The sequence below is a fragment of the Herpailurus yagouaroundi genome, unplaced genomic scaffold (assembly GCF_014898765.1).
Source record: "Herpailurus yagouaroundi ecotype Mexico unplaced genomic scaffold, PumYag 214, whole genome shotgun sequence".
NCBI classification, from domain to species: Eukaryota; Metazoa; Chordata; class Mammalia; order Carnivora; family Felidae; genus Herpailurus; species Herpailurus yagouaroundi.
Window position 1 is genome coordinate 4,418,777 of NW_024412445.1, and position 24,468 is coordinate 4,443,244.

A 24,468-nucleotide genomic window follows, 5' to 3' on the forward strand; every position below is an offset into this window, starting at 1 on the left:
CACAGTGCTTGAAATATAGTAATTTCCAAATAAATATTTGTTTGGAGTCTATTTCACTGCATCGGTCATGTATATCTGTCAAAAAGAGCAGAACTTTCAAAACTTGAAATACCATCTAAAGATGGTACCTTTAGATCCAAATCCTACGTATACAATCCTCGCACTTACTAAGATGGCTGGACTCCTTGTACCATTGGTGTGGTGGGACAACGGGAACGTGGCTCCCTCTTCAGAGGCGGATAATTTGCATTTGCATCCTGACGTCCACCACCAGTAGCTGAGCGACCTTAAGCAAACAAATTCCATTCTCTAAGCCATCCTTTGTTTATTTGTCAGTTAATGGTCTTTCGGCCCTGCTGCGAAGGTCAAATGATTTTTCTTTTTTGTCAACTATAAGATGTATATAAATAGGTGCATTGGTTTTCGACTGCTGTGTAGCAGATGACCACACATATATCAGCGTTAGACCACAAGACTGTGGTCAGAATGTAAGCGTGCCCCAGTGGGGTTCAAGACTTGGGGTTTCTCAGGCTAGAATTGGGGAGTCAGCGGGGGCTGGATCCTTGTCTCCCAGGAGCACTGAGATTGTTGGCAGAATTCCATTCATTCCAGCTGCTGGGCTCGTGACATGTGTCTTCAAGGACAGCTGAAGAGTGTCTGGTGTGTTCTTGTCTCTTTTTAGGGGGCACCTGTTTAGGTCAGACCTACTTAGGAAAGCCCACCTTTGGATTCACTCAAAGTCAACCAGTTAGGGGACTTAATCACATGGGCACAATCCCTTTTCCATATAAAGTTGCCATACAAAGTATCGCAGGAGTGACCTCTTGGCATACTTACCCGCTCTGCCCATGCCAGACGGGAGGTAGTTATATATGACATGTACCCCTGGGGGGCAGGAATCTTGGGGGACACCTTAGAATTACCTGCTTGCCATGAGACCACGATGACTCATACCAATTGCAATATCCATTTTTCATAAAATATCATTATTTAATTTCACAGAGCTTATGAAGTTGTTCCTTGGGATAAGATGCTACCACCGAAACTCGATCCAGAAGAAACAACAGTGGAAAAAGCTGCTGACCCGATTTCACAGTGCTTTACACGGAAAAGATATGAAGGGGTACCAGCAATAACCCAGGTCAGTGATCAGGGACCTTAATTGCACAGGCATCATTCCTTTTCCTATATATAAAGTTGCATTTTCGCAACCATGCATTGATTTCTTTTTTTTTTTAATTTTTTTTTAATGTTTATTTATTTTTGAGACAGAGAGAGACAGAGCATGAACGGGGGAGGGGCAGAGAGAGAGGGAGACACAGAGTCAGAAGCAGGCTCCAGGCTCTGAGCCATCAGCCCAGAGCCCGACCCGGGGCTCGAACTCACGGACCGCAAGATCGTGACCTGAGCTGAAGTCGGACGCTTAACCGACTGAGCCACCCAGGCGCCCCACCATGCATTTATTTCTAAGCTGAAGTCTAAAACTTTAATACTCATTCTATTTTAAGAAATATGGAAAGCATGCATAAATATGTACACTTATGGAACTGAGTTCCATGTTTTAATATTTTAACATTGTCTATGTTGGACTTTTTTTCTAAAGTTTATTTGTTTTGAGAAAGAGAAAGAGCACACGGGCACAAGCGAGGGAGGGGCAGAGAGAGAGGAGAGAGAGAGAGAGAGAGAGAGAGAGAGAGAGAGAGAGAGAGAATCCCAAGCAGGCTCCACGACAGTGCGGAGCCGGACACAGGGCTCGATCTCACGAACCGTGAGATCATGACCTCAGTCGAGATCAAGGACTTGGATGCTCAACCAACTGAGCCAACACATCACTTTTATGAAGCGAAAGCCACACTCCTTGACAGGCCATGTCTCCAGTTCTGTTATTTGCCCCCACTCAGCCTCCCCTCTTCCCCCCCCGCCCCGCCCCCGACATTGTGTTCCTCTTGCTTCTCCAGCCCCACCCCCACACTGCGCTCTACTGCATCACTTTCTACGCAGAACCTCAGTGGAGGCCTCATGGGCCATGCTCTTCCTCAACACGCCATGTTGTTTTGCAAACAGGGCTCCATTGCCTTCAGTATTCCATTTTTTCCAGGCTAAATCCCGTGAATCTTTCAGGTGTTATCTTGGACGTCACTTTTACCTTTCCAACCCTGGATTAGATGTCCCTGCTCTGTGCCTGCAAAGCATCTAGCTCCTCCTTCCGTTGACCTCTCTTCCTTTGGTTCTGTTCCTTGCCCCGCAGAAGTCTGACAAGCACTGGAGCCACCTCTCATAATGTAGCTCTTTGTGATGTAAAATAACATAGCACTAAAGAGGAAGATTATTCTATTGACATACGGTTCTAACCAGGGGCTCTTAAGAGGTTCATGAACCACAGGGTGAGAAGCCCACATTATTTTGAAAAACTTTTTTGGCTTTTATAGAGAAAAATGGCAGCGAGAGAGGAAAAACATGGCTACAATAATATAAAGTCTCGGCACGGGATTCGCATGTGCCTTGATTCTTACGGCTGTTTTTAAGAATCTCTCACCTACTTTAAAATATTTTTACATCTTTTGAAAATTGGTCACTTTTTCAACCTATCTTTGGCATTTAATTAATCATACCAGGATCCAAAGTTCTCCCTGGCAAGATGAGGTTCAAAGCTCAGGGTCTGGGCAGGACTGAAAAGGGGAGACCAGCCTGGGGCTGCAGAGAGTGAACCTAGGTGGATCCAAGTGAAACATAATCTCTGGGATGAAAACAAAAATGAGACCTTTTCTGGGGCACATGGGTGGCTCGGTTGGTTAAACGTCCGACTTCGGCTCAGGTCACGATCTCACAGTTTGGGGGTTCGAGCCCCCCCATCGGGCTCTGTGCTGATAGCTCAGAGCCTGGAGCCTGCTTCAGATTCCGTGTCTCTCTCTCTCTCTGCCCCCTCCCCACTCATGCACTATCTCTCTCTCTTTCAAAAATAAATTAAAATGTCAAAAACAAAAAAATGAGACCTTTGTCAAGACTTCAATCCAAAGGAGTTGGATGATGAGGCAGATTCCAGCTGTGGAAAAACAAACTGGGAAACTGTGGGTCTGAGAGCAGAGCAGAGACCAGAGGGGCTCTGGGGCAAACCCCCGAAGTGTTAAGGATGCTTGGGGAGTGCGTTCTGTTGGGAGCCTGGGGCTTACCATTGATGCCCTGGGGACTGTTAAGAGCGCTGGAGATTATATATGAGAATTTACAGTAACTTGTTCATTAACTATGTTTTGATGCCGATTTTAGATGGTTGGTGGACTCTGGGACAGATTTCAAACAAGATCTTTCTTGGCACCCATCAAGCCAGTGACTTTGTAAGTTTTATCTCCTCATGATCTCGTTACTAAAATTTTCACTAAAACATCTTTGTCATTAATATATCTGGTGCTCAATGGGGCGCCTGGGTGGCTCAGTCGGTTGAGCGTCCGACTTCGGCTCAGGTCATGATCTTGTGGTCTGCGAGTTCGAGCCCCACGTCGGGCTCTGTGCTGACAACTCAGAGCCTGGAGCCTGCTTCAGATTCTGTGTCTTCCTCTCTCTCTGCCCCTCCTCTGCTCATGCTCTGTCTCTCTCTGTCTCAAAAATAAATACTTAAAAAAATTAAAAAAAAATATGTCTGGTGCTCCAGCCCACAGGTGAGAGAGGGGCTGAGGGGCGTATCCTCTGGAGAATATTCCAGAGACCTCAGACTTCCATCCTTGGGACAGGAAAGAGAACTCAAATCTGTCTCAGTTGCTCAGCGATGCCTGCCTGCCTTTTCTTACACCTCCTTAAAATTTAGACTATGAAATATACCACAACTATTTAAAAATAAATTGTCCTTTAAAAATGAATTTTTATATCAGTAAAAAAAAAAAGATGAGGTGAAAATGTGCCAAATTATAATCGAGTTTAGCTGCCGCGTCTACTGTTACAAATAGTGACAATATTGAGAAAAATGTTGTCTTGTCAGCAAACTTAGATTTTGCCGAGCCGTATTCTAAAAATAATGTGTAATTTTCTTGATAAGGATCGTTTAAAATATGTTTTGCCAATGTGTAAAACATCCCAATATAAAAAATAGATTCCAGCGTATATGTTGAACGGCAATCATTTTTTTAAAAAAGAGTATGACACTCAAAAAATATAAGACTCTCGAAAACAAAGCAAGCTGATGTCGCTGTGATCATATTCAAATATCTTTTAAAAGAATAAAGATGGAAGGCATTGGTACCCGTTCTACATTACATGAGCGCTAACAAAAATACCTTATTAGCATCTTATTTACATCATGTGGTGAAATGGCAGATAACTCACGCAGATGATAGAAATTTGTATTCCGGTTTGTACGAATCATTGCATTTTTTAAATAAGAAACCATCCGATGAATGAAAAGCTTTATGTCTGAGTCGGTAGGCCACATCTCCAAACTTTCAAGAATGCTGCTCATCCTGCAACCTTCGTCTATGCAAAGGTTGCACTGAGGATCCCACACTAAAACCTGTATGGGAATGTTTCTACGGCTATACTCATAGTGCCAAAACCTAGAAACAACAAAGGTATCTTTCAACAGGCCAGTGGAAAAGTATACAGTGGATAAACATATACATGAGTATACAACCAATGTTTTAATGTTTATTTGTTCTTAACAGAGAGAGAGTTATAAGACAGAGACAGAGCACAAGCAAGGGAGGGCCAGAGAGAGGGAGACACAGAATCTGAACGAGGTTCCAGGCTCCGAGCTGTTGGCACAGAGCCTGACGTCGGGCTCGAACTCATGGACCGCCAGATCATGACCTGAGTTGAACTCAACCGACTGAGCCACCCAGGCGCCCCGGTGTGTGTGAATCTTAAATGCATTTTGCTCAGTGAAAATAGCCACACCCAAAAGGTCACATATTGTATGACTCCATTTATACGACATTTAGAAAAGGCAAAACCACAAGAAGGGGATAGAAAAATGGCAGCCAGGAGTTGGGAAGGGGGAGAGGGATGTGCATGGAGAGCCTATAAGGGGAACATGAGGGTCATGAACTGTTCTGTATGGTTCTGTGATGGTGGCCACATGACTCTTTGTGTTTGTGAAACCCAGAGAACTAACCACCACAAAGAACAAAGTTTACTGAAGGCAACGTGAACTAAGTACGTACATGGAAACACCGATACGTATCTACATACATTCCTGCCCAGGGTGCTGGGGGAATCCAGGATGGAATGCAGATGGTGACAAATGAATCCGTGCTACAAATAAATGACATGACTACACTTGAGTGGATGGGGGCAAAACCGGGTGATCTTAAAAAAGGCTGGGCCCTAATAAATTTGGAAATAGTGTTTTGACCGAAAAATGTAAGGCTAAAGACAAAAGGAATGCATGCATATAAGCGCTATACTCCAGGTGGTACGTGTGTACCCGCAAGGTGTGTTCCCGCAGGGAAGTGGGTTGGTGATTCTAATACTTCTGACATATAGGGTTGAACAAAATGAAACTTTTGGTGGGAAACAGGAGGCAAGTTTCACGCTGTCAGGAGGAAATACAGGTAAGTAGGGGAGAAAGGCTAAGAGGTGATCAGGACGTATCCTGTGAACTCACGTTTACTTTAATACAGATAGCAGATACAGAAATAGACATAAATATGTGGGTATACACAGACTCCTACACATCCACCCATCCCTAGCTCTGTCTGCTCAGGGGACCCCGGAGCAGGGACACCCCAGCAGCCACAATCATATCTAGCACCCACATGCTGGCTTTGAAACACCATTCTCTGATCAAAGAAATTGTGAGACCCTTGGAGAAATGGCTGATTCTGGGGTGGGTGTGGGGAAAATACAAAATAGACCTGGAGTTCCTTGTGAGGCTGTAAATAACGGGGATCTTGTGCAAGTCACTGAACTCTGTGCTATGGCTGTTTCATCTCCACCATGGAGGATTAGACTGGATGGTCAGTAGGATCCACTCAACGTGAAGATTCTGTGTCTCAGCAAACCAGGGGCTTTGCCAAATATTGCCCCACCAATCACTAAGGAGGTGTGCAGCAAAAGGGAAACCTAGGGGGCACCTGGGTGGCTCAGTCGGTTAAGCGGTTAAGTGTCTGACTCTTGATCTCAGCTCAGGCATTGATCTCAGGGTCATGAGCTGAAGCCCCATGTTGGGCTCTGTGCTAGGCGTGAAGCCTCCTTAAAAAATAGGGGATGGGGGTAACCCAAGAGGGGAGGCTCTGAAATAGGGCTAAAGGGAGCAAGCAAAGGGGCGCCTGGGTGGCTCAGTCGGTTGAGTGTCCGACTTTGGCTCAGGTCATGATCTCTCGTGAGTTCAAGCCCTGCGTCAGGCTCTGTGCTGATGGCTCAGAGCCTGGAGCCTGCTTCGGATTCTGTGTCTCCCTCTCTATCTGCTCCTCCCCTGCTCACATGCTGTCTCTCTCTCTCAAAAATAAAGATTGAAAAATATTAAAAAAAAAAAAAAAAAAAAGAGAAAGCAAGCAAAGACATGTGTGTCCATGACACTTGGAGTCAGTTTATTCTGCTTTGGCTTTTCACTTAAAACTACATCTTTAAATCACCTCTGTTTACCATTGCAAACTTTTATGTTATTTTATTTTATTTTATTTTATTTTATTTTATTTATTTTATTTATTTTATTTATTTTAAGTTTATTTATTTACTTTGAGAGAGAGAGAGAGAGAGAGAGAGAGCTAGGGAGGGGCCGAGAGGGAGAGAGAGAATCCCAAGCAGACTCCACACTGCCAACACAGAACCCAACATGGGGTTTGAACTCACAACTGTGGAATCATGACTTGAGCCAAAATCCCGAGTCGGATGCTTACCTGACTGAGCCACCCAGGAGCCCCTACATTACAAACTTTTGGAGGTTAATTCCCAGGAGGCATCTCCAAAGAGATTAAATCCCAGGAGGTGTCAATAAGAGAAATACTGTAACCCTTGGATGCTTATTAAGTGAACGTCACTAACTCCATTGTGCTCATTTTCTCTTTCTCTCAGTGTGAGTCCAAGTTCCAGAAGCAAATACATCCCTCTTTATACGTAAGTGATACCGTTTCTTAATGTTTTAAAAATTACTAGATTTACATCTAAATTGTAATTGCTTTCAGCTCAGTCATGTCTGTAATTTATTGTTTAAGACAATTTATACTTTCGAACAGAGTTCTAACGTTTTGCCAGCCCAGAGCCTGCTTAATGTCAGGACTTTCATCACGGATTTGTTAAAGATTATGATAAAAGAAAGAAAGGGGGAGCGGCATTTTTTCTGTTTCCCCAAATTGGTTATTTTATGAAGTAAAATACCCTGGATGCTCCTAATATTGGGTGTTGTCAACCAGAAAGGCTTTTATACTCGATGCGGAAGATACGACGTGCTCCCTAACACTAAGTACGGGAAAATGTGTCTCCTTTTTCTTCTGAGTTTAAATGTGGCTCTCCATGGAGAAGTCACAAGACTTCTCACCGTGTCCTCACAGTAGTAGGGCTGTGTGGGCCCCCTAATCCCACTCCCGATGGCTTCGCCCTTGTGACCTGAGCTCCTCACACCTCCTGCTCCCGTCACCTTTGGACATTAGGATTTCAACACAGGAATACGGGAGGAGCATAAACATTCAGGTCATGGTGCCTTGGAACAGAGTAAATCCAAGAAAATGGAGGCCCTGGGCCTTTAATCTTTGCCCTTGCTGCCGCCATTACTGTGGCCTCCTCTGCCCTACGATGGAGCTGACTACTCTTTCCAGCTAGTGGCCCCAGCAATGGGACAAGGACACTACGCCCTCTGGCTGACAGCACCTCCGCCTGGTCTCAGGGCCCTGAAGGCACATGGCTGGGCGCCCCGGATTCCCGGGCACCTGCCCAGGTTCCCATCCCCAACAGGAGCCCGGTTGGTTCTGGCGGATGCCAGTCCCTGCCTTGCCCCCCGGGCCAGCCTCCGGTGAAGGAGCCTCCCTGGGCTGCACAAACAGCTTCTTTCTTTGCACAAAAACACAACCCACCTGTTCCTCTCATGCTGGCCCAAACTTCAGATCATGAGAGCCTGGCAGGTATTACTCTGTAAAAGAGGAAATCTCTTTTCTTAGTTTTTTAAGGCAAATTGTTCTATCATCATGGTTATTATTATTGTTGTTGCTGTTGTTGTTGTTTCAGTTTTTCATCGATTTTAGCAAATAAGATTCCCTTTGAATGTTAGGGCACTGTTTACCTCTTCTTCTGTTTTTCTTATGAAGAAACACACGTTTTCTTTTCTTGTCACGCAAACAGGGGTTGTGTGCAGTCTACAAATGCCGATGATGTTGACAACCCCTTTGGAGACATCACATCTCTCGCCAAGCCTCGGGGCTCCAGGATTCTTTATACAAACACAAGTCGGTGAGTTCCACTTGTAATTACTCCCCTTATAGTGCCATTTGGGGTGAAACACGGTGATGGGCTTTATCATAAATGAGGGAATACAAGATGGCCTGCCATCGAATGTCGTTTAAGAAGAAAGACGCCTGTTGTCCCAAAAGAAACGTAGCTCCCCACAAACGAGATCATAATTCTGTGCACTGACGGACCGGGGTGCCTTGATGCACAATAATGTAATATATCTTATATTCCATGTTTTGCATGCATGTAAAAAATATATTCACATAAACTATAAAGACATTTCATATATTATAAAATTTATATATTTTATAAATATAAATTTTATATTTTTATATATTTTAAATATTTTGTATATTTAAAATTTATATATTTCATAATATATAAAATATTATATATGGTATAAGTATATTATATCATCTATATTTTATAATATACAGATAATATATACAATATATTTTTCTATATAATATACTTATATAATATATAACTTATAACATGTAATATATATTATATATAAAAATATAATTTGATATGATATAATATAATTTAAAAGTGATAATGTATAACTTACAGTTTACGATATACAATATATTATACAGAAGGATATAATATAACATAGAGTTATAATATATAACTTATAATTTATAATATATTATATATGAAATATATAAGATGACATATAACTTTATATATAAAACATATATCATATTATATAATATATTGTACATAGTATATATCTTATATAAAATAAATACAAAATATATTTAATATATAATATATAACTACATTTAATGTGTACTATTTTAAGCTATATATATAATATGTTTATGTATAATCTATATATATCTAGATATATCTAGATATAGATATATATGTATCTATATATAGATATATATAGATATATGTATCTATATATAGATATATATAGATATATGTATCTATATATAGATATATAGATACATATATATTTGCTTTCACCAATGGGAATATGGAGGCTCAGAGGTCAGTCACTTCCCTAGGACTCACCAGATACAGCTGGAAGTTGAAATCCTGTGCTCTTTTCATGAGCCACTGAGTTGCTGACTGCCATGGATATTATCCCAGCAGTTTCTGCCGGGAGACACAGACACACTTGCAGATTTGATGCAAAGCCAAAGTGTGAACTACCACAGTATTTTCAATGTTAATTGATTCCTTGTTTGTTTGTTTTTTAAACATCAGTTGCGCCCATGAGACAAGTTGCATTTCGCATCAGCTGTCCTTCGAACTTACTCTGTTGCAGGTTAAATTTAAGCAATGCCATCTCCCACAATGGTCTTAAATTTCCCTGTTACCTTTTCGGACTATGTAAAGTTTTTGACCACTCGGGCAAACTATGAAGTATGTTTCGAATCTAACTTTGGCGTTTAAATATAGTTGTGTAACTTATCTCACTTAACTCTCTACATTACACACCCAAAGGAAAAGGCAAGAGAGCCTGTAAAATGCTCCAGGCACTGTGGTAAGAACTGTGGTAACATAAAGATACAAAAGACAAAGACTTGGCCCTCACATAGCTTAAGAATCTGAAGGGCAGATAAACGCTGCACACAAATAATTACGATAAAAAGCAGGATGAAAGAAGTCCCCCCAAAAGTTAGCTTAGCGTTTTCGAAGCTCAGTAGCACAGAGAGGTCACTTTCACTCGTGAGACACACGGGATGCGTGTGACATCTGAGCTGAGTCTTGAGGAAGGATCAGTTGGTGTGATTCTTCCATAAATTTTGCAAGGGAGTTACTGCTATTAAACATAGTAATTCTAAAGATTTTAAAAGGATATGAAGATGAAACCACCTTAAAAATATCCTACAGGTCTAAAGATTTATTTTGTTTTTTTCTTTTGAAATGTGCCTTTAACTTTTGCAACATTTTATGAGACATGCTGGCCAAAGAATCCAAACATATTCTCTTGGGTCATTCCTCCAAGAGAATGAAAAGGGGTTTGGCAAGCATTGTAAGAATTTGATGTAAAACATCCTATTTAGCCTGAATAACTTTGGGCCGGTCTACCTCGGCTTGCTGTGGATTTCTGTTTCTGAGGAAGTGAAATTATTCGTGGCTCCCGGAAAAGAAATTGAAGACGTTGGTTGCACTTGTCCGATTTGGCCACTAGAGGGCCACCAGGCTCGCAAAGTTTGTTTCGAATCTGGTTTCCATGTTTAAGGTCCTCTTAACCTTTTAACACAAAGAAATGGTTTTCACTTTTATTATGAAATATTAATAGATACATAAATATGTAGTGTCATAGGTAACATATAAAGTGAAATAACAAATAAAAGTCTGTGTTTTCCTGCCTCGCTAAAGAAATAGCATTTGACTGTTTTAGTACTTTACTAATGTCTTCTAAGCCATGTGTGGGTGCCTCCCAGCCTCACCACCCAGATCCCGCTTCCCAACCCAGAAGCCACGCGTCTTTGTGCTTTTCCTTACTTTGTTTTGTAGTTTTACTACATACATGTAGATGTCTAAACAAAATATATTTTTTTAAGTTTTATTTATTTATTTTGAGAGAGAGAGGGAGAGAGAGAGAGACCCCATGCAAGGGAGGGGCAGAAAGAGGGAGATGGAGAATCCCACTGTCAGCACGGATCCTGACACGGGGCTCGAACTCACGAACCCTGAGATCATGACCTAAGCCAAGATCAAGAGTCAGATACCTAACCGACTGAGCCACCCAGGTGCCCCATAAAACATTTTGTTGATGTTACAATACCGCATTGAGCCAAAAGGCAATTCAATATGATGCCATTTGCATAAAATCCAAAACCCAGAAACACATAAACTTACTTTGTGCTAAGTAGAGGATATGGAAGTGCCGTCCTATTCAAAAGCAAGTATCACTCTTCCTTTACTTTCTCATCATAAACTTTCTTAAAGAAAAATGTCTTCCTGATATTATTTTTTGGATTCTCCCCACAATTCATGATACTTAGTCATGGTGGAAATATGAAACCACATTTCAGACAGCCAAGGCCACCGACTCCTAGTTCAGGTGGTTCCATTGCTGGCATCACCCGTCTCCCAGAAAAGAGCAAAGGTTTGTCAAACTTCCCTCATTAATTGATTTTGTTTCCTGGCTACCAAGCCGTCTGACATGGCCGGGGTTTTCAAATTGCTGGTGATTGTACTCATCGAAAAAAAAAAAAAAAAAAAAAGCTTAAAAGCTATTGTAGAACCAGATTTGATCATTACAGAAAAAAAAAATATACAGAAAAATTAGTGATGATAAAAAATAGGACCAAACTGTCCTACAAAAACATACTCGAAGCACATAACTATGGGCGTGCTATGGAACAGCCTATCTGTGCGAAGTCAGGATCCAAAATCCAAAATCCTGCCCTTTCCTGAGAAAATGGAGAGAGCGGCTGGAAATGGGTTTGCAGTGGACCAGCTGTTGGAGCTCCTGGGGTACCCTGTCCTGCATCTCACCAGGTCCAGCCCCTTGTCTTACCAACAAGGAAACTGAGGCGCAGGGGAGGGGACACGCATGCCCTGGTGGGAGAGCCCACTGGAGACGAGCTGGCCGTGAACCCGTGCCTTCCGCCCCCACGCCTGATGCTTTCCGGACGCCCTGGGCCTGTTTTCCTAAAGCAGCCAGGCACCCCCCACCGCCCCCCGACTGGGCTGTCTTCCACTAGGCTGTAATCCTTCATTTCAGAACTTTGCAGGGTTTCACATTTACTGTGCCTTCACCCAATCATCCCTGCGATGAAGCCTTTGCAAATAACGAGTACTTGTCCAAAATGGATCCCCAGGCAGGTGCTGGCCAAGGTCTGACATGGAAGGGGGGGGGGGGGAAGGCGGGTGGTGCCTTCCTGCCCGTTGCCGTGGCGTGTGGCACCTTTAACAAACAAAAACCCCCCAAAGCCTTACCACAATCCAGGTTAGAGAATGGGGCTATGAATAGTAGTTCCTTACGCTGGCCGGCCGGCACTTCTGCCTTTTCGGAGGGCTTTCCCGTCTACGCTCTCATTTGATTTTCAAACTAGTGTGGGGAGGCCAGAGGTGTGCCAACAGGTTGTCTCCCCATTTCACAGATGAGGAGGCCGAGGCCTGAGTGCAGGATGTGACAAAGCCGCAGGTCAGTCATCTCGGGAGGGGCCAAGAGCAGATCCTTCTCACCCCCCACCCCCCGGGGTGAGCTGGGGGGGGGGGCCCTTCTTCCCACAAGGACACGCCCTCTGCCTCCGGGGAAGTAGCGGTTCCGGGGCTCCAGCCTGTGGACAAACGAAGCCTTCCGGCTGTTTCTGTGTCTGCTTCCATTTGGAGAGATTTGAAGACCAGAGAAAGAACAAGTATAGGCACTTGACGAGGATAATGATAAAACTACAGTTGCTGAACAGATCTTGGGGCCATGACGTATTACGCTCTGAGAAACACGGCCCCGTGACCAAAATGATCCTGGTCCTGCAGCCGCCTTCTCTCAGCCCTCCCTGAGGGCCCAGCCTTGACCCTGCCCAGCCCCTGCCCCTCCCGCTGCACCGTGCCCCGCCCCCTACAGGGGAGCTACAGTCCCCTGACCACAGCACAGTGTGGCTCAGAGAGCTTCAGTTCAGTGGTCCAAGGTCACATGGCTGGGAGGGGCGGCCCCGAAGTTCACGGCCAGCCTCTCTGACCTCTGACCCTGTGCTGCCTTCTGTCTCCCTCTCACACGCACCCCCACCCCCGCCTTACTTTTCATCGGTGGTCTTTGCCCCACTCGGGTTTTTCCAGCCTCTACATGTGCATTAAAAGTGTTCTCATTGATGCGAAAGCCGTCAGCAATGGGCCTGGTTGATTTCTGCCTGGTTGTGTGCCTGACACAGAACGGCTCTCACGGCAAGATTGTCGGATCGATTTGAACTTGAACGTGCACCCACACCCTGAATAAATGCCCAGCAGCGGAAGGTAGCCGAGCTCTCCTGCCTGGGCTGGGGGCCCTGGGTGTGAGGGCACGGGGGCATCTCCCAGCAATCCGTCCGGGGCTCCTGGGTCCAGCCGGTTCTGCCACCTGCTACGACACAGGACTTAGACTTTCTCTAAAACCTCACTCACTTTCAGCATCCATACGATAGGCATGATCCTTAGGATCCACAATGCAGGGTCTGGCGAGAATGAAGTCCATTTGCACAAGCGTTTAAAACAGTGGCTGGGACACAGCGCACGCTCGCAGGGCTTTGGTCCTGTCTGTGGACGGGGAAGAAGCTGTCTGCGCGCTGAAATCCCAACCCACATACACCCTGCCTGTGTGCCACATACAACATACTGTCCCGCGTTTTCTTTATTTCCTGTTTAACTTTTAATTACACACCATCTGTGCTTCCTTTTCTAAGAGGCTCGCTAAATTCCTTACGGTCTAAAATTATTTAATTTGTATTTTATCATGCCAGGTTGAGCCAAAGCAGTTAGTTGCAAACTTAGGCAATAATTTCTTCACATGTGCCTGTTAATGGACAAAATCCAGGCTTATTCCGGGGTACGGAAGAAGGTGTTTAAAGGATCAGAAGTTGTGGAGAAGACTTCTTTTATTTTTATTCTTTTTTGATTTTTTTTTTAATGTTTATTTAGTTTTAAGAGCGAGAGAGAGAGACAGAGCACAAGGCGGGAGGGGCAGAGAGAGAGAGGGAGACATAGAATCCGAAGCAGGCTCCAGGCTCCGAGCCATCAGCACAGGGCCCGACGCGGGGCTCGAATTCACGAACTGTGAGATCATGACCTGAGCCCCCCAGGCGCCCCTCTACTTCTCTTATTTTTAAATGAGTTCCTGCTTTTCTCTGCTTTCCCTAAGTGGCAGAAGGGGGTCTTTGAACGTGGAACCATCCCAGAAGTCCATGCGAAAGCCTGCATAGTGTAGCACCTTGAACAGATGTCTCCTGCCCCTAGAAAATCATGTCACCTGTCAGCAGCAGGGCCGGGTCCCCCGGAGGCGACTCTCTTCTTGCCAGAAGGTCAACATGTGGCACTCAAGGTGGGAAAAAAGTCCCCTTGTGACATCCCTGAAAAGGGGCAATTTGAGCAGATTTAGAAGCGGCGTGGGTGAGGACTTTCGTTTTCAAATATTTGGCAGTGTATTGAGCAGCTGAATTCTTTTCTTAAGCCTAAGCGGCTTCTCTTTAATTTAGCCTCCTGGCTCATGGTTTGTTGTTATTGGATGTGATGTAACGTAACATTATGTCATTATTATAATGTAATGTCTAATACCACTTGGCATCAATAACCCGTGCGCCACAAGGCATGTATAGCTGTATGATGTTTTCCATCAAGTTCTTCTTTCGATTGACAAAACCGTTCCCTTCCATCTTTGACTTCTTAACTGCTCTAATGGAAGGGCTATGACTTTAGAGGCATTTCAATTCTGCAGGTGTTTTTAGGGGCAGTGGAAAAAAACATCTCACACAGAGGAAGGGGATTTCCTCTGTAACATGCATGGAAGCTTTAAAGAAGGTTTGGGGGAAAGACGTACGCATGAATAATTCTGCCTCGGTTTTTGCTACCTCTCCCTGACATACAGCTACCCTTGAAGAAAATTCCAGCAAATCCTAAAGGGCACTTCCTAGAATTCGGCAACACTGATTTGATCACCCGAGTCCCTCCAACAAACCTGAAAATGCAACTCTGAAATAGGGATTTCCAAACCTCCATGCACAGCTTATCTAGAATTATCTAGACAGATTTTGAAGATCCCGATTCCCAAGTCACCTCCCGCCCTCCCCCTCCACCCCGCACCAGTGAAATCAGAACGTCTGGGGGCTGGGAGTCAGGCATGGGTACCTTTGAAAAATCCCCGTGAGTTTCCAGTATGTGGGGACATTTGGAAACCACTGTCTGAACATCTATATAGCTGGCCTCTGCTGGATAAACCTCATAGGCTCCACCTACCGGGCTCCTATTTTAGAAATTTCTCATTGCTTTAAAATCTTGTATTTCAACTGAAATGAGTTGAGCCCCACCTAAGTACTGAAGATCCTCTGGTTGCTTTCACATTCATTGAATCCCTTGAATCCCGGAGGAGCCTTAAAGAGGTGAATGGTGTCCTATCCCTGCTGCAGGTGACTGGGCTGAGGCCCAGAGGACTTCCCTCGCTGGAGGAAAAACTCACAGTTGGTTAAGGGGCATGTCAGGCTTGGAAGGGAGGCCTGGGTCCCCGTGCTTTTCCGTCACCTCATTTACCTAGTCTCCCAGGATCCAGTAACGTGTATGGTTTCTTCTGCTATTGCCATCGACGTAAATTCCCTTCACTCTGTTAGAGGGGGGATACCAAGGGGTCACACCACGACCCACGTCCAGGGGTTGGGGGGGTACTCCCAGCATCTGCACTGGGAACCGCTACCTTGTCCCCACCAAACACGTCTATAGCTGGCATCCTCACCCCCTCTCGTGGCGGAGGCAGTAAGCCTCCGAGAGATCCCGTCTCCGGTCCAGACCTGCGAGCTGATGGGCCGATTCCCCGGGTTCGAATCTGGGCCCTGACCCTCGGGCACACACCCGCGTCGCCGCCCCCTCTCCGCCATCTGCCCCCTCCCCTGCCACTGTAAGAAACAACGTCCCTGAAGCCCCGTGCTTTGAAAATTTCTCCTCAGGCAAATGGTTCCTGGACATCTCCTTTGGTTGATTGGCTTTGTGGGAAGGCCCCAGATGCAAGCAAAGCGCCCGGAGGAACCGCTCCCTTGACTGGGACAGAGGCTCGGCATTGCATTGCATCTGTGCATCCATCTAGAATGAGGGACCACGCCAATGTCATGTCACACTCTCAAAGGAGTGGCCCAGGGATGGGAAATGCCACCGCCGAGTGAGCAGAAGGGCAACCTGTTGTCTGGCCCTGTCCCTGCTCCCGGCACATCAGCGGTGGTGACCTTCCTCCCTCCCTTTAAGCCCTGAAAGGATGCTCGGAACTCGAGTCCACAGAGATCATGTCCTGTTTGAGTGAGAGCCAAGGTTTGCACACAGTAGGTTCTTGCTCCTTGAAATACAGTTTATGTATTTATTTTTCAAATGTTTTATTTATTTTTGAGAGAGAGAACACAAGTGGAGGAGGGGCAGAGAGAGAGACAGAGGATGTAAGTACAGACTCAGTACAGACTGAGCCTAAGTACAGACTGACAGCACAGAGCCTGACGCGGGGCTCAAACTCATGAACCGTGAGACCATGACCTGAGCTGAAGTTGGATGCTTAACCAACTGAGCCACCCAGGCGCCCCCTTGAAATACAGTTTAAATTCCCTGTTGTCCCTCGCTCCTGAGGCCAAGGCCACAGGTCTTAAGCAGCAGGGGGGAACTAAACCCACACAGCCGCTCCAGCCTCACCTCTCCCTCAGCAAATAATTTACTTAAAGGCACTTGTGTGCAGGGGCACCTGGGTGGCCCAGCCAGTTAAGCGTCTGACTTCAGCTCAGGTCATGAAGTCAGGGTTCGTGAGTTCAAGCCCCACATCAGGCTCTGCGCTGGCAGCTCAGAGCCTGCTTGGGATTCTCTCTCTCCCTTTCTCTCTGCCCCTCCCCTGCTCACTCACCCTCTCTCTCAAAATAAACTAAAGAAAACGAAATTACATGAAATCAGGAATGCAGTATAATAGCGACACGAACATATTATTTTCAAATCACGGTCATGTGTCTGCTAGTGCTGGAGTCAGCACGACAGCGTCGCGTGTGGGGCACAGGTCGGCTGTCCTGCAAAGAACCAATGTCTGCCTTCAACGGGAGACAGCTCGGCCGCGAATCACGTCTGTAAAATACATGCCAGTTCAAAGACTAGGAAAACACGGGCGGGAAAGAAGTTTCTGCGGTCCTAGAGTGGGGCCACCATCAGGGCATCTCCAAGTCAGCGTTTCCTGTTTGCCGGCCCGATTTCCAGCACCTTCCTTTGCACCTTTCTACGTGGGTGCTGGTGACAAGGACTCGTTCACAAATGCCTGTTTTCATTCCCTCTCTCCCCCTCCCTTTTAACTCTTTCCTTCAGCTCTGCCAATATTCCAGGATACACCGGTAAGGTTCATTTCACAGCCAGCCACCCAGCAAATTCTGATATTCCATCAACGGCCCCATCGCCAGACTCAGAAGTGTACCGGTGAGTATTAAGTCCCATCACTCAGGGCGTTCAGATACTCTGGGCGGGGTGGGGGAGGGTCCTCATTATGGTCGTTCCGCTAAAGAACAATTAACTACAAAGAGCAAATTTACATCAGGGTGTCAAATCCAAAAGACAGAAGAGTTCATTTCCCTGCTGTGGTGGTGAAAAGGAGCCCCGTAGGAAGACACTCCCGCCGCGTTAGGTAAACAGCAGGCCTGCCTCTTGGACTCACAGCTTTGCACACACACGACCCTCCTGCATCAACACCGGAACACGCCTGGGTGCATGGAACACACCCCGTGAGATGCACGTTCGCTTCCCCCCAATCTCCGCCTTCTGTTTCAGAAGAGACAACATTCTGTTGAAAGTCGACATACGGTTTTAAACACCGTTTCGCAAATTGAAAGCTGGAGACGTTAGATGGAAGGTTATCGCCGACTCCGTCGTTCAGAGCTGCCCGAGAGGAGTTGCACGCTGCTGCTCGTTATGACTCAAATTTGAAAACATTTGATGGAAGTCCCGGCCTCGCAAACAAGATGACGGTTTTGAAAAATGCAAACTCAGAGGTCTTAACCAGGTCCAGTCTCTGGCTCCTGCAAGGAAATAAACTACCCCAGTAGGTCCCTGTGCGTCCTGGAGGCGGAGGGAGGCAGTGCTCCCTCGCTACCCCCCAGAGGGTGCCTTTTCTCCTTTTGGTCTTAGCAAACATTTATTGGGCATCTGCTCTGGGCCCAGGCGCTGTTCGAGGCACTGAGCGCACGGGCTGAACAGACACGAGGCTCGCTTTCAGGACCTTATGTGCTGGTGTGACCAACGGAGGGCACAGACGCCCACAAGTCACTGAGGGAATAAGATGAGTTCAGCGAGTGCAGTGAAGGAGAAAAGGTGGGGAGACGCCGTAGCCAGTGCCTGGACAGGGTGCTGATTTAGCTCGGTGGTCAGAGAGGGCTTTCTGAGGAGGTGACCCTCAGGTGGGAGTCCTCCCGGGTTTCTTACCTGTTCTGAAAGGCAGCAAGGGTAAAGGGACTCCTGGGCCCAGGTGGGCAGTTGGTATGGCTGTGTGCTAGTCCCAAGGAAGTCACAGGAGTTAGACCAGTTTGCATGGAGCTCACAGGCTAGCGGTGAGCAAGAAACACACCACTGGAGTCCGAGGATGACAAGCGTCACCACAATCGTGTCCCTGACGTGGGTGAGCTCTTCCTCTCCACCGGGCTACCCAAGTGCTTTGTGCTTAACTGACCCACCTCCCCAACCCAGAAAGCCTGTGAGGAAGATGCTCTTGTTTTCCCGTTTTACAGGTGAGGAAAGGGAGGCAGACACAAGGTTCTAGGCGAATTCTAGGAAGGCTTCATGGAGGGAGGGTTACTTTGGACGAGAGCCTTTGGTCTCAAAGATATTTGGGGGGCCAGGCTGCGTGTGGCAAGGCTGGCTTCCTCCAGGGATCCCACACATGAAGGCCCTCACTACGCAAGCGTGGACCACAGGAGAGCCTCGTGTGGCCCTGTGTCTGAGGCACCCAGATCATTCCACACCCTGTGCACAGGACCCGATTCCTCAGGCAGGGACCAAGCGGGGGACGTGCCTGCTGACACAGGGCTTCCTCAACTGATCTAAATTCTGGGTTTGCTGATTGCTTAGGGTCTGGGCCATCTGACAAGATGCATTTTGAAGGAGAACATTGGCTTTCTAGGCTAGTGTTTTGCATCCAACCAGTTTTCTCTCATGACACATTTTCAAAGGTCACAGGTCCAGTCGCAAAGGCAGGACTGACAGAAATTGAGACAATTAGTGTAATTTTATTTCACTGAAGGGCCCAAGGAAGCAATGGCACAATTAAATGCATCCTAATGTCTGTCGTGAAGACGTAGCTCCCAGAAGGCTGGAAAAATACACCGTGTCTGAGCGGTTAATGACGGAGGAGAGGCCCAATGATGTTTTCCCAGGGCAATGCCAACCTTCCTCATCTCTGGCCTTCTTCCTTCAGGATCCACCTTCTCTCCCCAAACGTCTTGGGCCGCATCCCTGACGCCCTGTTGGTATAGCATGTTTCCACAGCCCCAGGATCTAGCTGTCCAGTGTTCTACTATGTCCCAAAGAAGTCTGTATTTCTTTTTTTATTTTTTTAAAATGTTTATTTACCATTGAGAGACAGAGAGACACAGAGCAGGAGCAGGGGAGGGGCAGACAGAGACGGAGACACAGAATCAGAAGCAGGCTCCAGGCTCTGAGTTGTCAGCACAGAGCATGACACGGGGCTCGAACTCGCAAACTAGGAGATCATGACCCAAGCTGAAGTCGGACGCTTAACCGACTGAGCCACCCAGGTGCCCTGAAGCCTGTATTTCTAAGTGGAAAACCATCCTCCACTGTTACTGCTACTGTTATGACTATTTCTAGTGTTACCGTGCTGCTCCTGCTGTTACTAATGTCACTACTGCTGTTGCTAATGTTACTACTGCTATTCCTACTTGAGAAAAGAACTTGAGTCTTCGGCCACACCCTCCAGCCCAGGTTTAGGCCCCTTGCTGACCCCCCGGGAAGCCCCCACACTCGCCCCTCATATCCTGCACACACACCACTGTCATCTTGCTGCCTCAGAGTGGGGACCGAGAACCCTCCGAGGCAGCTTCTCTGGGGTTCTTATTCTTGGGGTTCACAGAGGCTCTGGAGACACAGTGGCAGCACCCAAGGGTGACAAGGAAGCGACCAACCCCTGTTGGGCCAGGTGCCCAAATCTCCATCCCTGTGCCCACCCCTAATGGCTGCACCTGCAGGCACTGGGGCTTGGCAGTGAGGAAGCACGGTGGGGTGCTCAGATTTTACAAAGCACTCTCTGGGGTGCCGGGTGGCTCAGTGGGTTAAGCATCTGACTCTTGATCTCTGCTCAAGCCCCATGTCGGGCTCTGCACTGACAGTGTAGAGCCTGCTTGGGATTCTCTCTCTCTCTGTCTCTCTCTCTCTCTCCCCCCCCTCCCCCCCCCTCTCAAAATAAATAAATAAGCATTGAAAAAATAAAAATAAATAAATGAAGATAGAAAGCATTCTGTAACATGAGGAGGCACCGTGATCAGAGAAAACCGGACCTTGGAGATTCTCCGTCATGAAATATGTCCTCTCAATTTTGTGACACCATCTGTCCTGTAACTTTGCTAGAACTTTCTTGTGGGAGTGCGAGTCCGGATCGGGTCTCTGATGAGTATCTTGAGAACTGAGTGAGCTGACTTCCTCCTGACAGCGTCTGCCTGACCCTCTGCGTCTTTTCTGCTGTTTCTGAGAGGCCGCGTGCACACGGGCACGTGCCGGGCACTCCTGGACCCGGGCTCCGGCATGCACCCTCCCTGCCGGCCTGGAGCCCACCTCTGCCGCTGCCCCATGGGCACCTGCAGCCCACCCCCAGGCGAGCCGGTCCCCTGGCCTCTCCCCCACTCCCGCATCAGAGCCTTTTCTCCCACCAGGGCCTCCATCTCCTTCCCCCCCCAAGACGAGTTCTTTCTTCCAAAAGCTTCATCCTTCCCTCGGAGTGCTTGGCCCTCTCTAGCCCTGCCCCCCCCCACTCTTGCTTGGGGAGAAACGAAGCCACCACTCCCCACCCCAGCTCCTCCTTCCACCCCCTCACCCCCTCCCCCCACCCCCACCCCGCCCCAGCCACCTCTGTGCTGTAGAAATCAAAGATGTCCTCTCTGAGCAGGCATTTCTCTGCCCTCCTTCCTCTCCCTTCTAAGCTTCTTTCAGAGGGGAACACCCAGTCTCCCTTTCCAGTCTGCCTCCCGCACCCTCCCCACCCACTCTCCCTCATGCTCCTGCAGTCTGCATGCAGACATCGCCAGTCAACCAAAATGCACCTGCCCCCAGACAGCAGGCTGCTTAAGACCACCAGGAGAGGAGGGGCCGTGCACCCCTCGTGGTGCAGAGTTCCCGGTGGGAGACCATTGTGCCGGGTTGGGATTAAGTGAGCTAGGCCTTGAATGCCAATGCCAAGGGGCTGACGTCCATGTGGTCCCGGTAACAGGTTTTGAGCCAGGTGTACAGGCCCCCAGTTGCATTTTAGAGTGATATTGAGACAAGACGCAGAACAGCAAGGAGGGAGAGGAGTGGACGAGACTGAAGTGAGGGAGAGCGCAGGGGTGGATGAGATGGGGGTTGTGAATCTCCTATTCGGAGAGCATGAGAATGCACACAGGGGCTTCTCCTGCCTGCCGCTTCTGTCACAGGGCAGCGTCCCCTGTGCGTTCCCTCATGCCGCAAGGCCACCTTCACAGAAGCTTGAGTTTGCACCCCAGCAGCCATTTTCCATGACACAATAAAAAACCATGACTTCACGATAATCATAGCGTGTTTTAAAAAGCCACTTTGGGTTGAGTTGCTGTGCGCTCCGTAACTTTTGCCACGTATGAACACCGCATTCTGTGTGTGTGTGTGTGTGTGTGTGTGTGTGTGTGTGTGATTCAAGCGGCAGCAGAAGTGACCCTGGCTGTATGCAGTCGTTCAAGAGAGTTGGCGTGGCCTGTGTCCACCCTGGGAAGACCACCTCTGGGCATGAACAGTGATTGGGAAAGCGTTGTTTGTGTAGCGTTCTACGTATTTAGTTATCTTCTTTCAATTCTTGCAACACAGAGAGCATTTTTCCCTGCTGGGTAAATGAGCCAACGAAGACACATGTGAGGTTGAGCATGTCCTGTGAAAGCAGTCAGCTTAACCCCGCTGGCAGGGGGAAACCGAGTCCCAGCCCTGCATGTGGCCAGTCCCACCCCCGCCCTGAGCCTCTCCCCACGAGCCCTGTGCCCTCCCACGCCGCTCTCCCTGTACCCCTTCTTCATCTACCAACCTGCTTTCATCACAACCAACTTAACTCCTCCCTGACATAGACTGTGGGAGGGGAAGGTGGGGAGGACTTCCTTCCCCAGCCCAGAGAGGTGACTCTTCCTCTCTGTTCCTTTTGTCCCAGCCTCACCCGCACAGAAGCTTCGTGTTGTAACTTTTGATTACTTCCTTTTGACTACATTTTCTATATTCTTAGTGCCTACTGTAATTCTAGGCACAGAGTAGACTTTCGGTCGATGAAACTGATTGCAATGTTACGCACATAATGCAATGAATGAAACCGAAGGCAAATAAAGGAAATAAACGAAACGATGCACACAAGGATGAATCATTCCCAGTCTCCGTGTGCTCTCCTGACCCTCATTCTCCACCCTGAACATGTGTCTCACTGGAAAATAGATAAGGTTATGTGTTTTTATGTTTATCGTATGGGTCATTTTCTTTCTTTTTTTTCCCCCTGCCACCCTGTCACAGCATCTTACGGAAAGAAATGGCAGTTGACCTCTTCTGTCACCAGGCACCGCTGTCTCGAATGGTCACAACTGTAAAACCCTACAATCCCTTCAATAAGAAGGACAAGGAAAGTGTAGGCTACTGACAAATGCCTGCTCTCTGAATGGGACTTACAATCTTCAGCCTTGGGGAGGCACTGTGCATGGTGCAGTGGGGAAATAAAAAAAAAAACCAGGCATGTTCTGGGTGTGTCTGTAGAGGTCTGATGAAGTCTGGTGTTCTTTTCTGCCTGAGGCAGTGTCCTGGACCCCAACCTCAGTTATTGCTTGACCAGGGCTTGGAATGCCACCACTCCATGACGGCAGCCAAGGTTTTCGGGAAGCCATCAGTAGCAATGGTTCTATTTCTAGAAGATTCCTCTTTAGAGTTGGAATGCCAGGCCTACCTAGAGGGTTCATGTCTTGACCAAGTTAATGCAGTGATTGTAACTGTAGAGCATAGATCACAAAGTTGGTTACCATAGACTATCCAATCAAAACCCCATATGTTCTGAATGGGAAAACTGAGTGGCTGGGAGAGAAAGTGGGGGTGTTCCTTCCATAGAGGGCATCACACGGGGGCAAGATCTAGGATAAAGGACAAAACCATCCCTTGCCTGGCTGTTGTATTTCTCTTTCAGGAAAAAAAAAGCAGGGGCGCCTGGGTGGCTCAGTCGGTTAAGCGTCTGACTTCAGCTTAGGTCACGATCTCGTGGTTTGTGAGTTCGAGCCCCACATCGAGCTCTGTGCTGACAGCTTAGAGCCTGGAGCCTGCTTCGGATTCTGTGTCTCCCTCTCTCTCAGCCCTCCCCAACTTGTGCTCTGTTTCTCTCTGTCTATCAAAAATAAATAAAATGCAAAAAAAAAAAAAAAACATTTATAAAGAAAAAGAAAAAAAGCATCCCCGCAGGCTCCATGAGGCCCAAGGGACAGCAGTGACCAGTCCCATCCACTTTAAGGTCAGTGTGTGGACCTTGGCCAGACAGAGCACCAGCTCCAGAATCACTCAAGAGTGAATGTGGGCCAAACGGGATCCCTCCAGCCTCTCAAATGTAGTTTTACTGGTATACATGTAAAGTTTATTTATATCTGCCTACTCATATCCATAGGTCCTGTCAAGAGTTTCTAACGTGCTCTCTCAAATCTTAGCTCATTTGACCCTGCAACCCCCCGCAGCAGGCATTTTACAAATACCTTGCTACTTGATGAAACAAACAGAAACAGAAAAAAGGCGGGGCAGGTGGGGGGGGGAGTTCACCCTATGTTCCTAGGCTTTTCAGAAGGATTTTTCAGGGTTTCTTCCGGCTTTCTTCTTCCAAGGGCTTCCAAGAGACAGCACGTCAAGCAAACGTGTATAAGCTCTGCTCATTCCTTTGAAAAGGGCAAAATTGGCTGTTTTTGTTTGGGGACAATGTTTGTTTTGTTTTGTTCAGTCGACCTCCACAGATCTGGATGTTGGCTCCCCAGACCCTCTGTACGAGCTGCCGTTCCTTCCAGAACAGGCAGGAAGGCACGCGTCCATTTGTCCTGGGAAGTTGACTTGCTTTCACAGAAAAGGAATGACTTCACCTGAACCTAATCTCGTGGCCTAATTATTCTCAGAACAAGCAATTCTGTTTGAAAAAAAAAAAAAATCAGACCAAAACAGAAAAATCTTCATCTCTGGAAGATTCTCACCCAAACACAAATGGGAAGGATTAGCCCT

At 47.1% G+C, this 24,468-nt stretch overlaps 1 protein-coding gene across 3 annotated transcripts in view; it reads left to right on the top strand.

The window, feature by feature from the left end:
* SPMIP7 (sperm microtubule inner protein 7) overlaps window positions 1-22,984 on the top strand; it is a 54,418-nt gene extending 31,434 nt beyond the window's left edge. Inside the window, exons 4-9 of one of the 3 annotated variants that reach the window (XM_040455042.1) lie at window positions 1,003-1,141; window positions 3,265-3,332; window positions 7,000-7,041; window positions 8,260-8,367; window positions 17,341-17,448; window positions 17,686-18,058. In XM_040455042.1, coding sequence (XP_040310976.1) covers window positions 1,003-1,141; window positions 3,265-3,332; window positions 7,000-7,041; window positions 8,260-8,367; window positions 17,341-17,448; window positions 17,686-17,836 — 616 coding nt within the window. In that variant the 3' untranslated portion in view covers window positions 17,837-18,058. The other 2 variants (XM_040455044.1, XM_040455043.1) reach the window with 2 other exon arrangements.
* The last annotated feature ends 1,484 nt before the right edge of the window (window positions 22,985-24,468 follow it).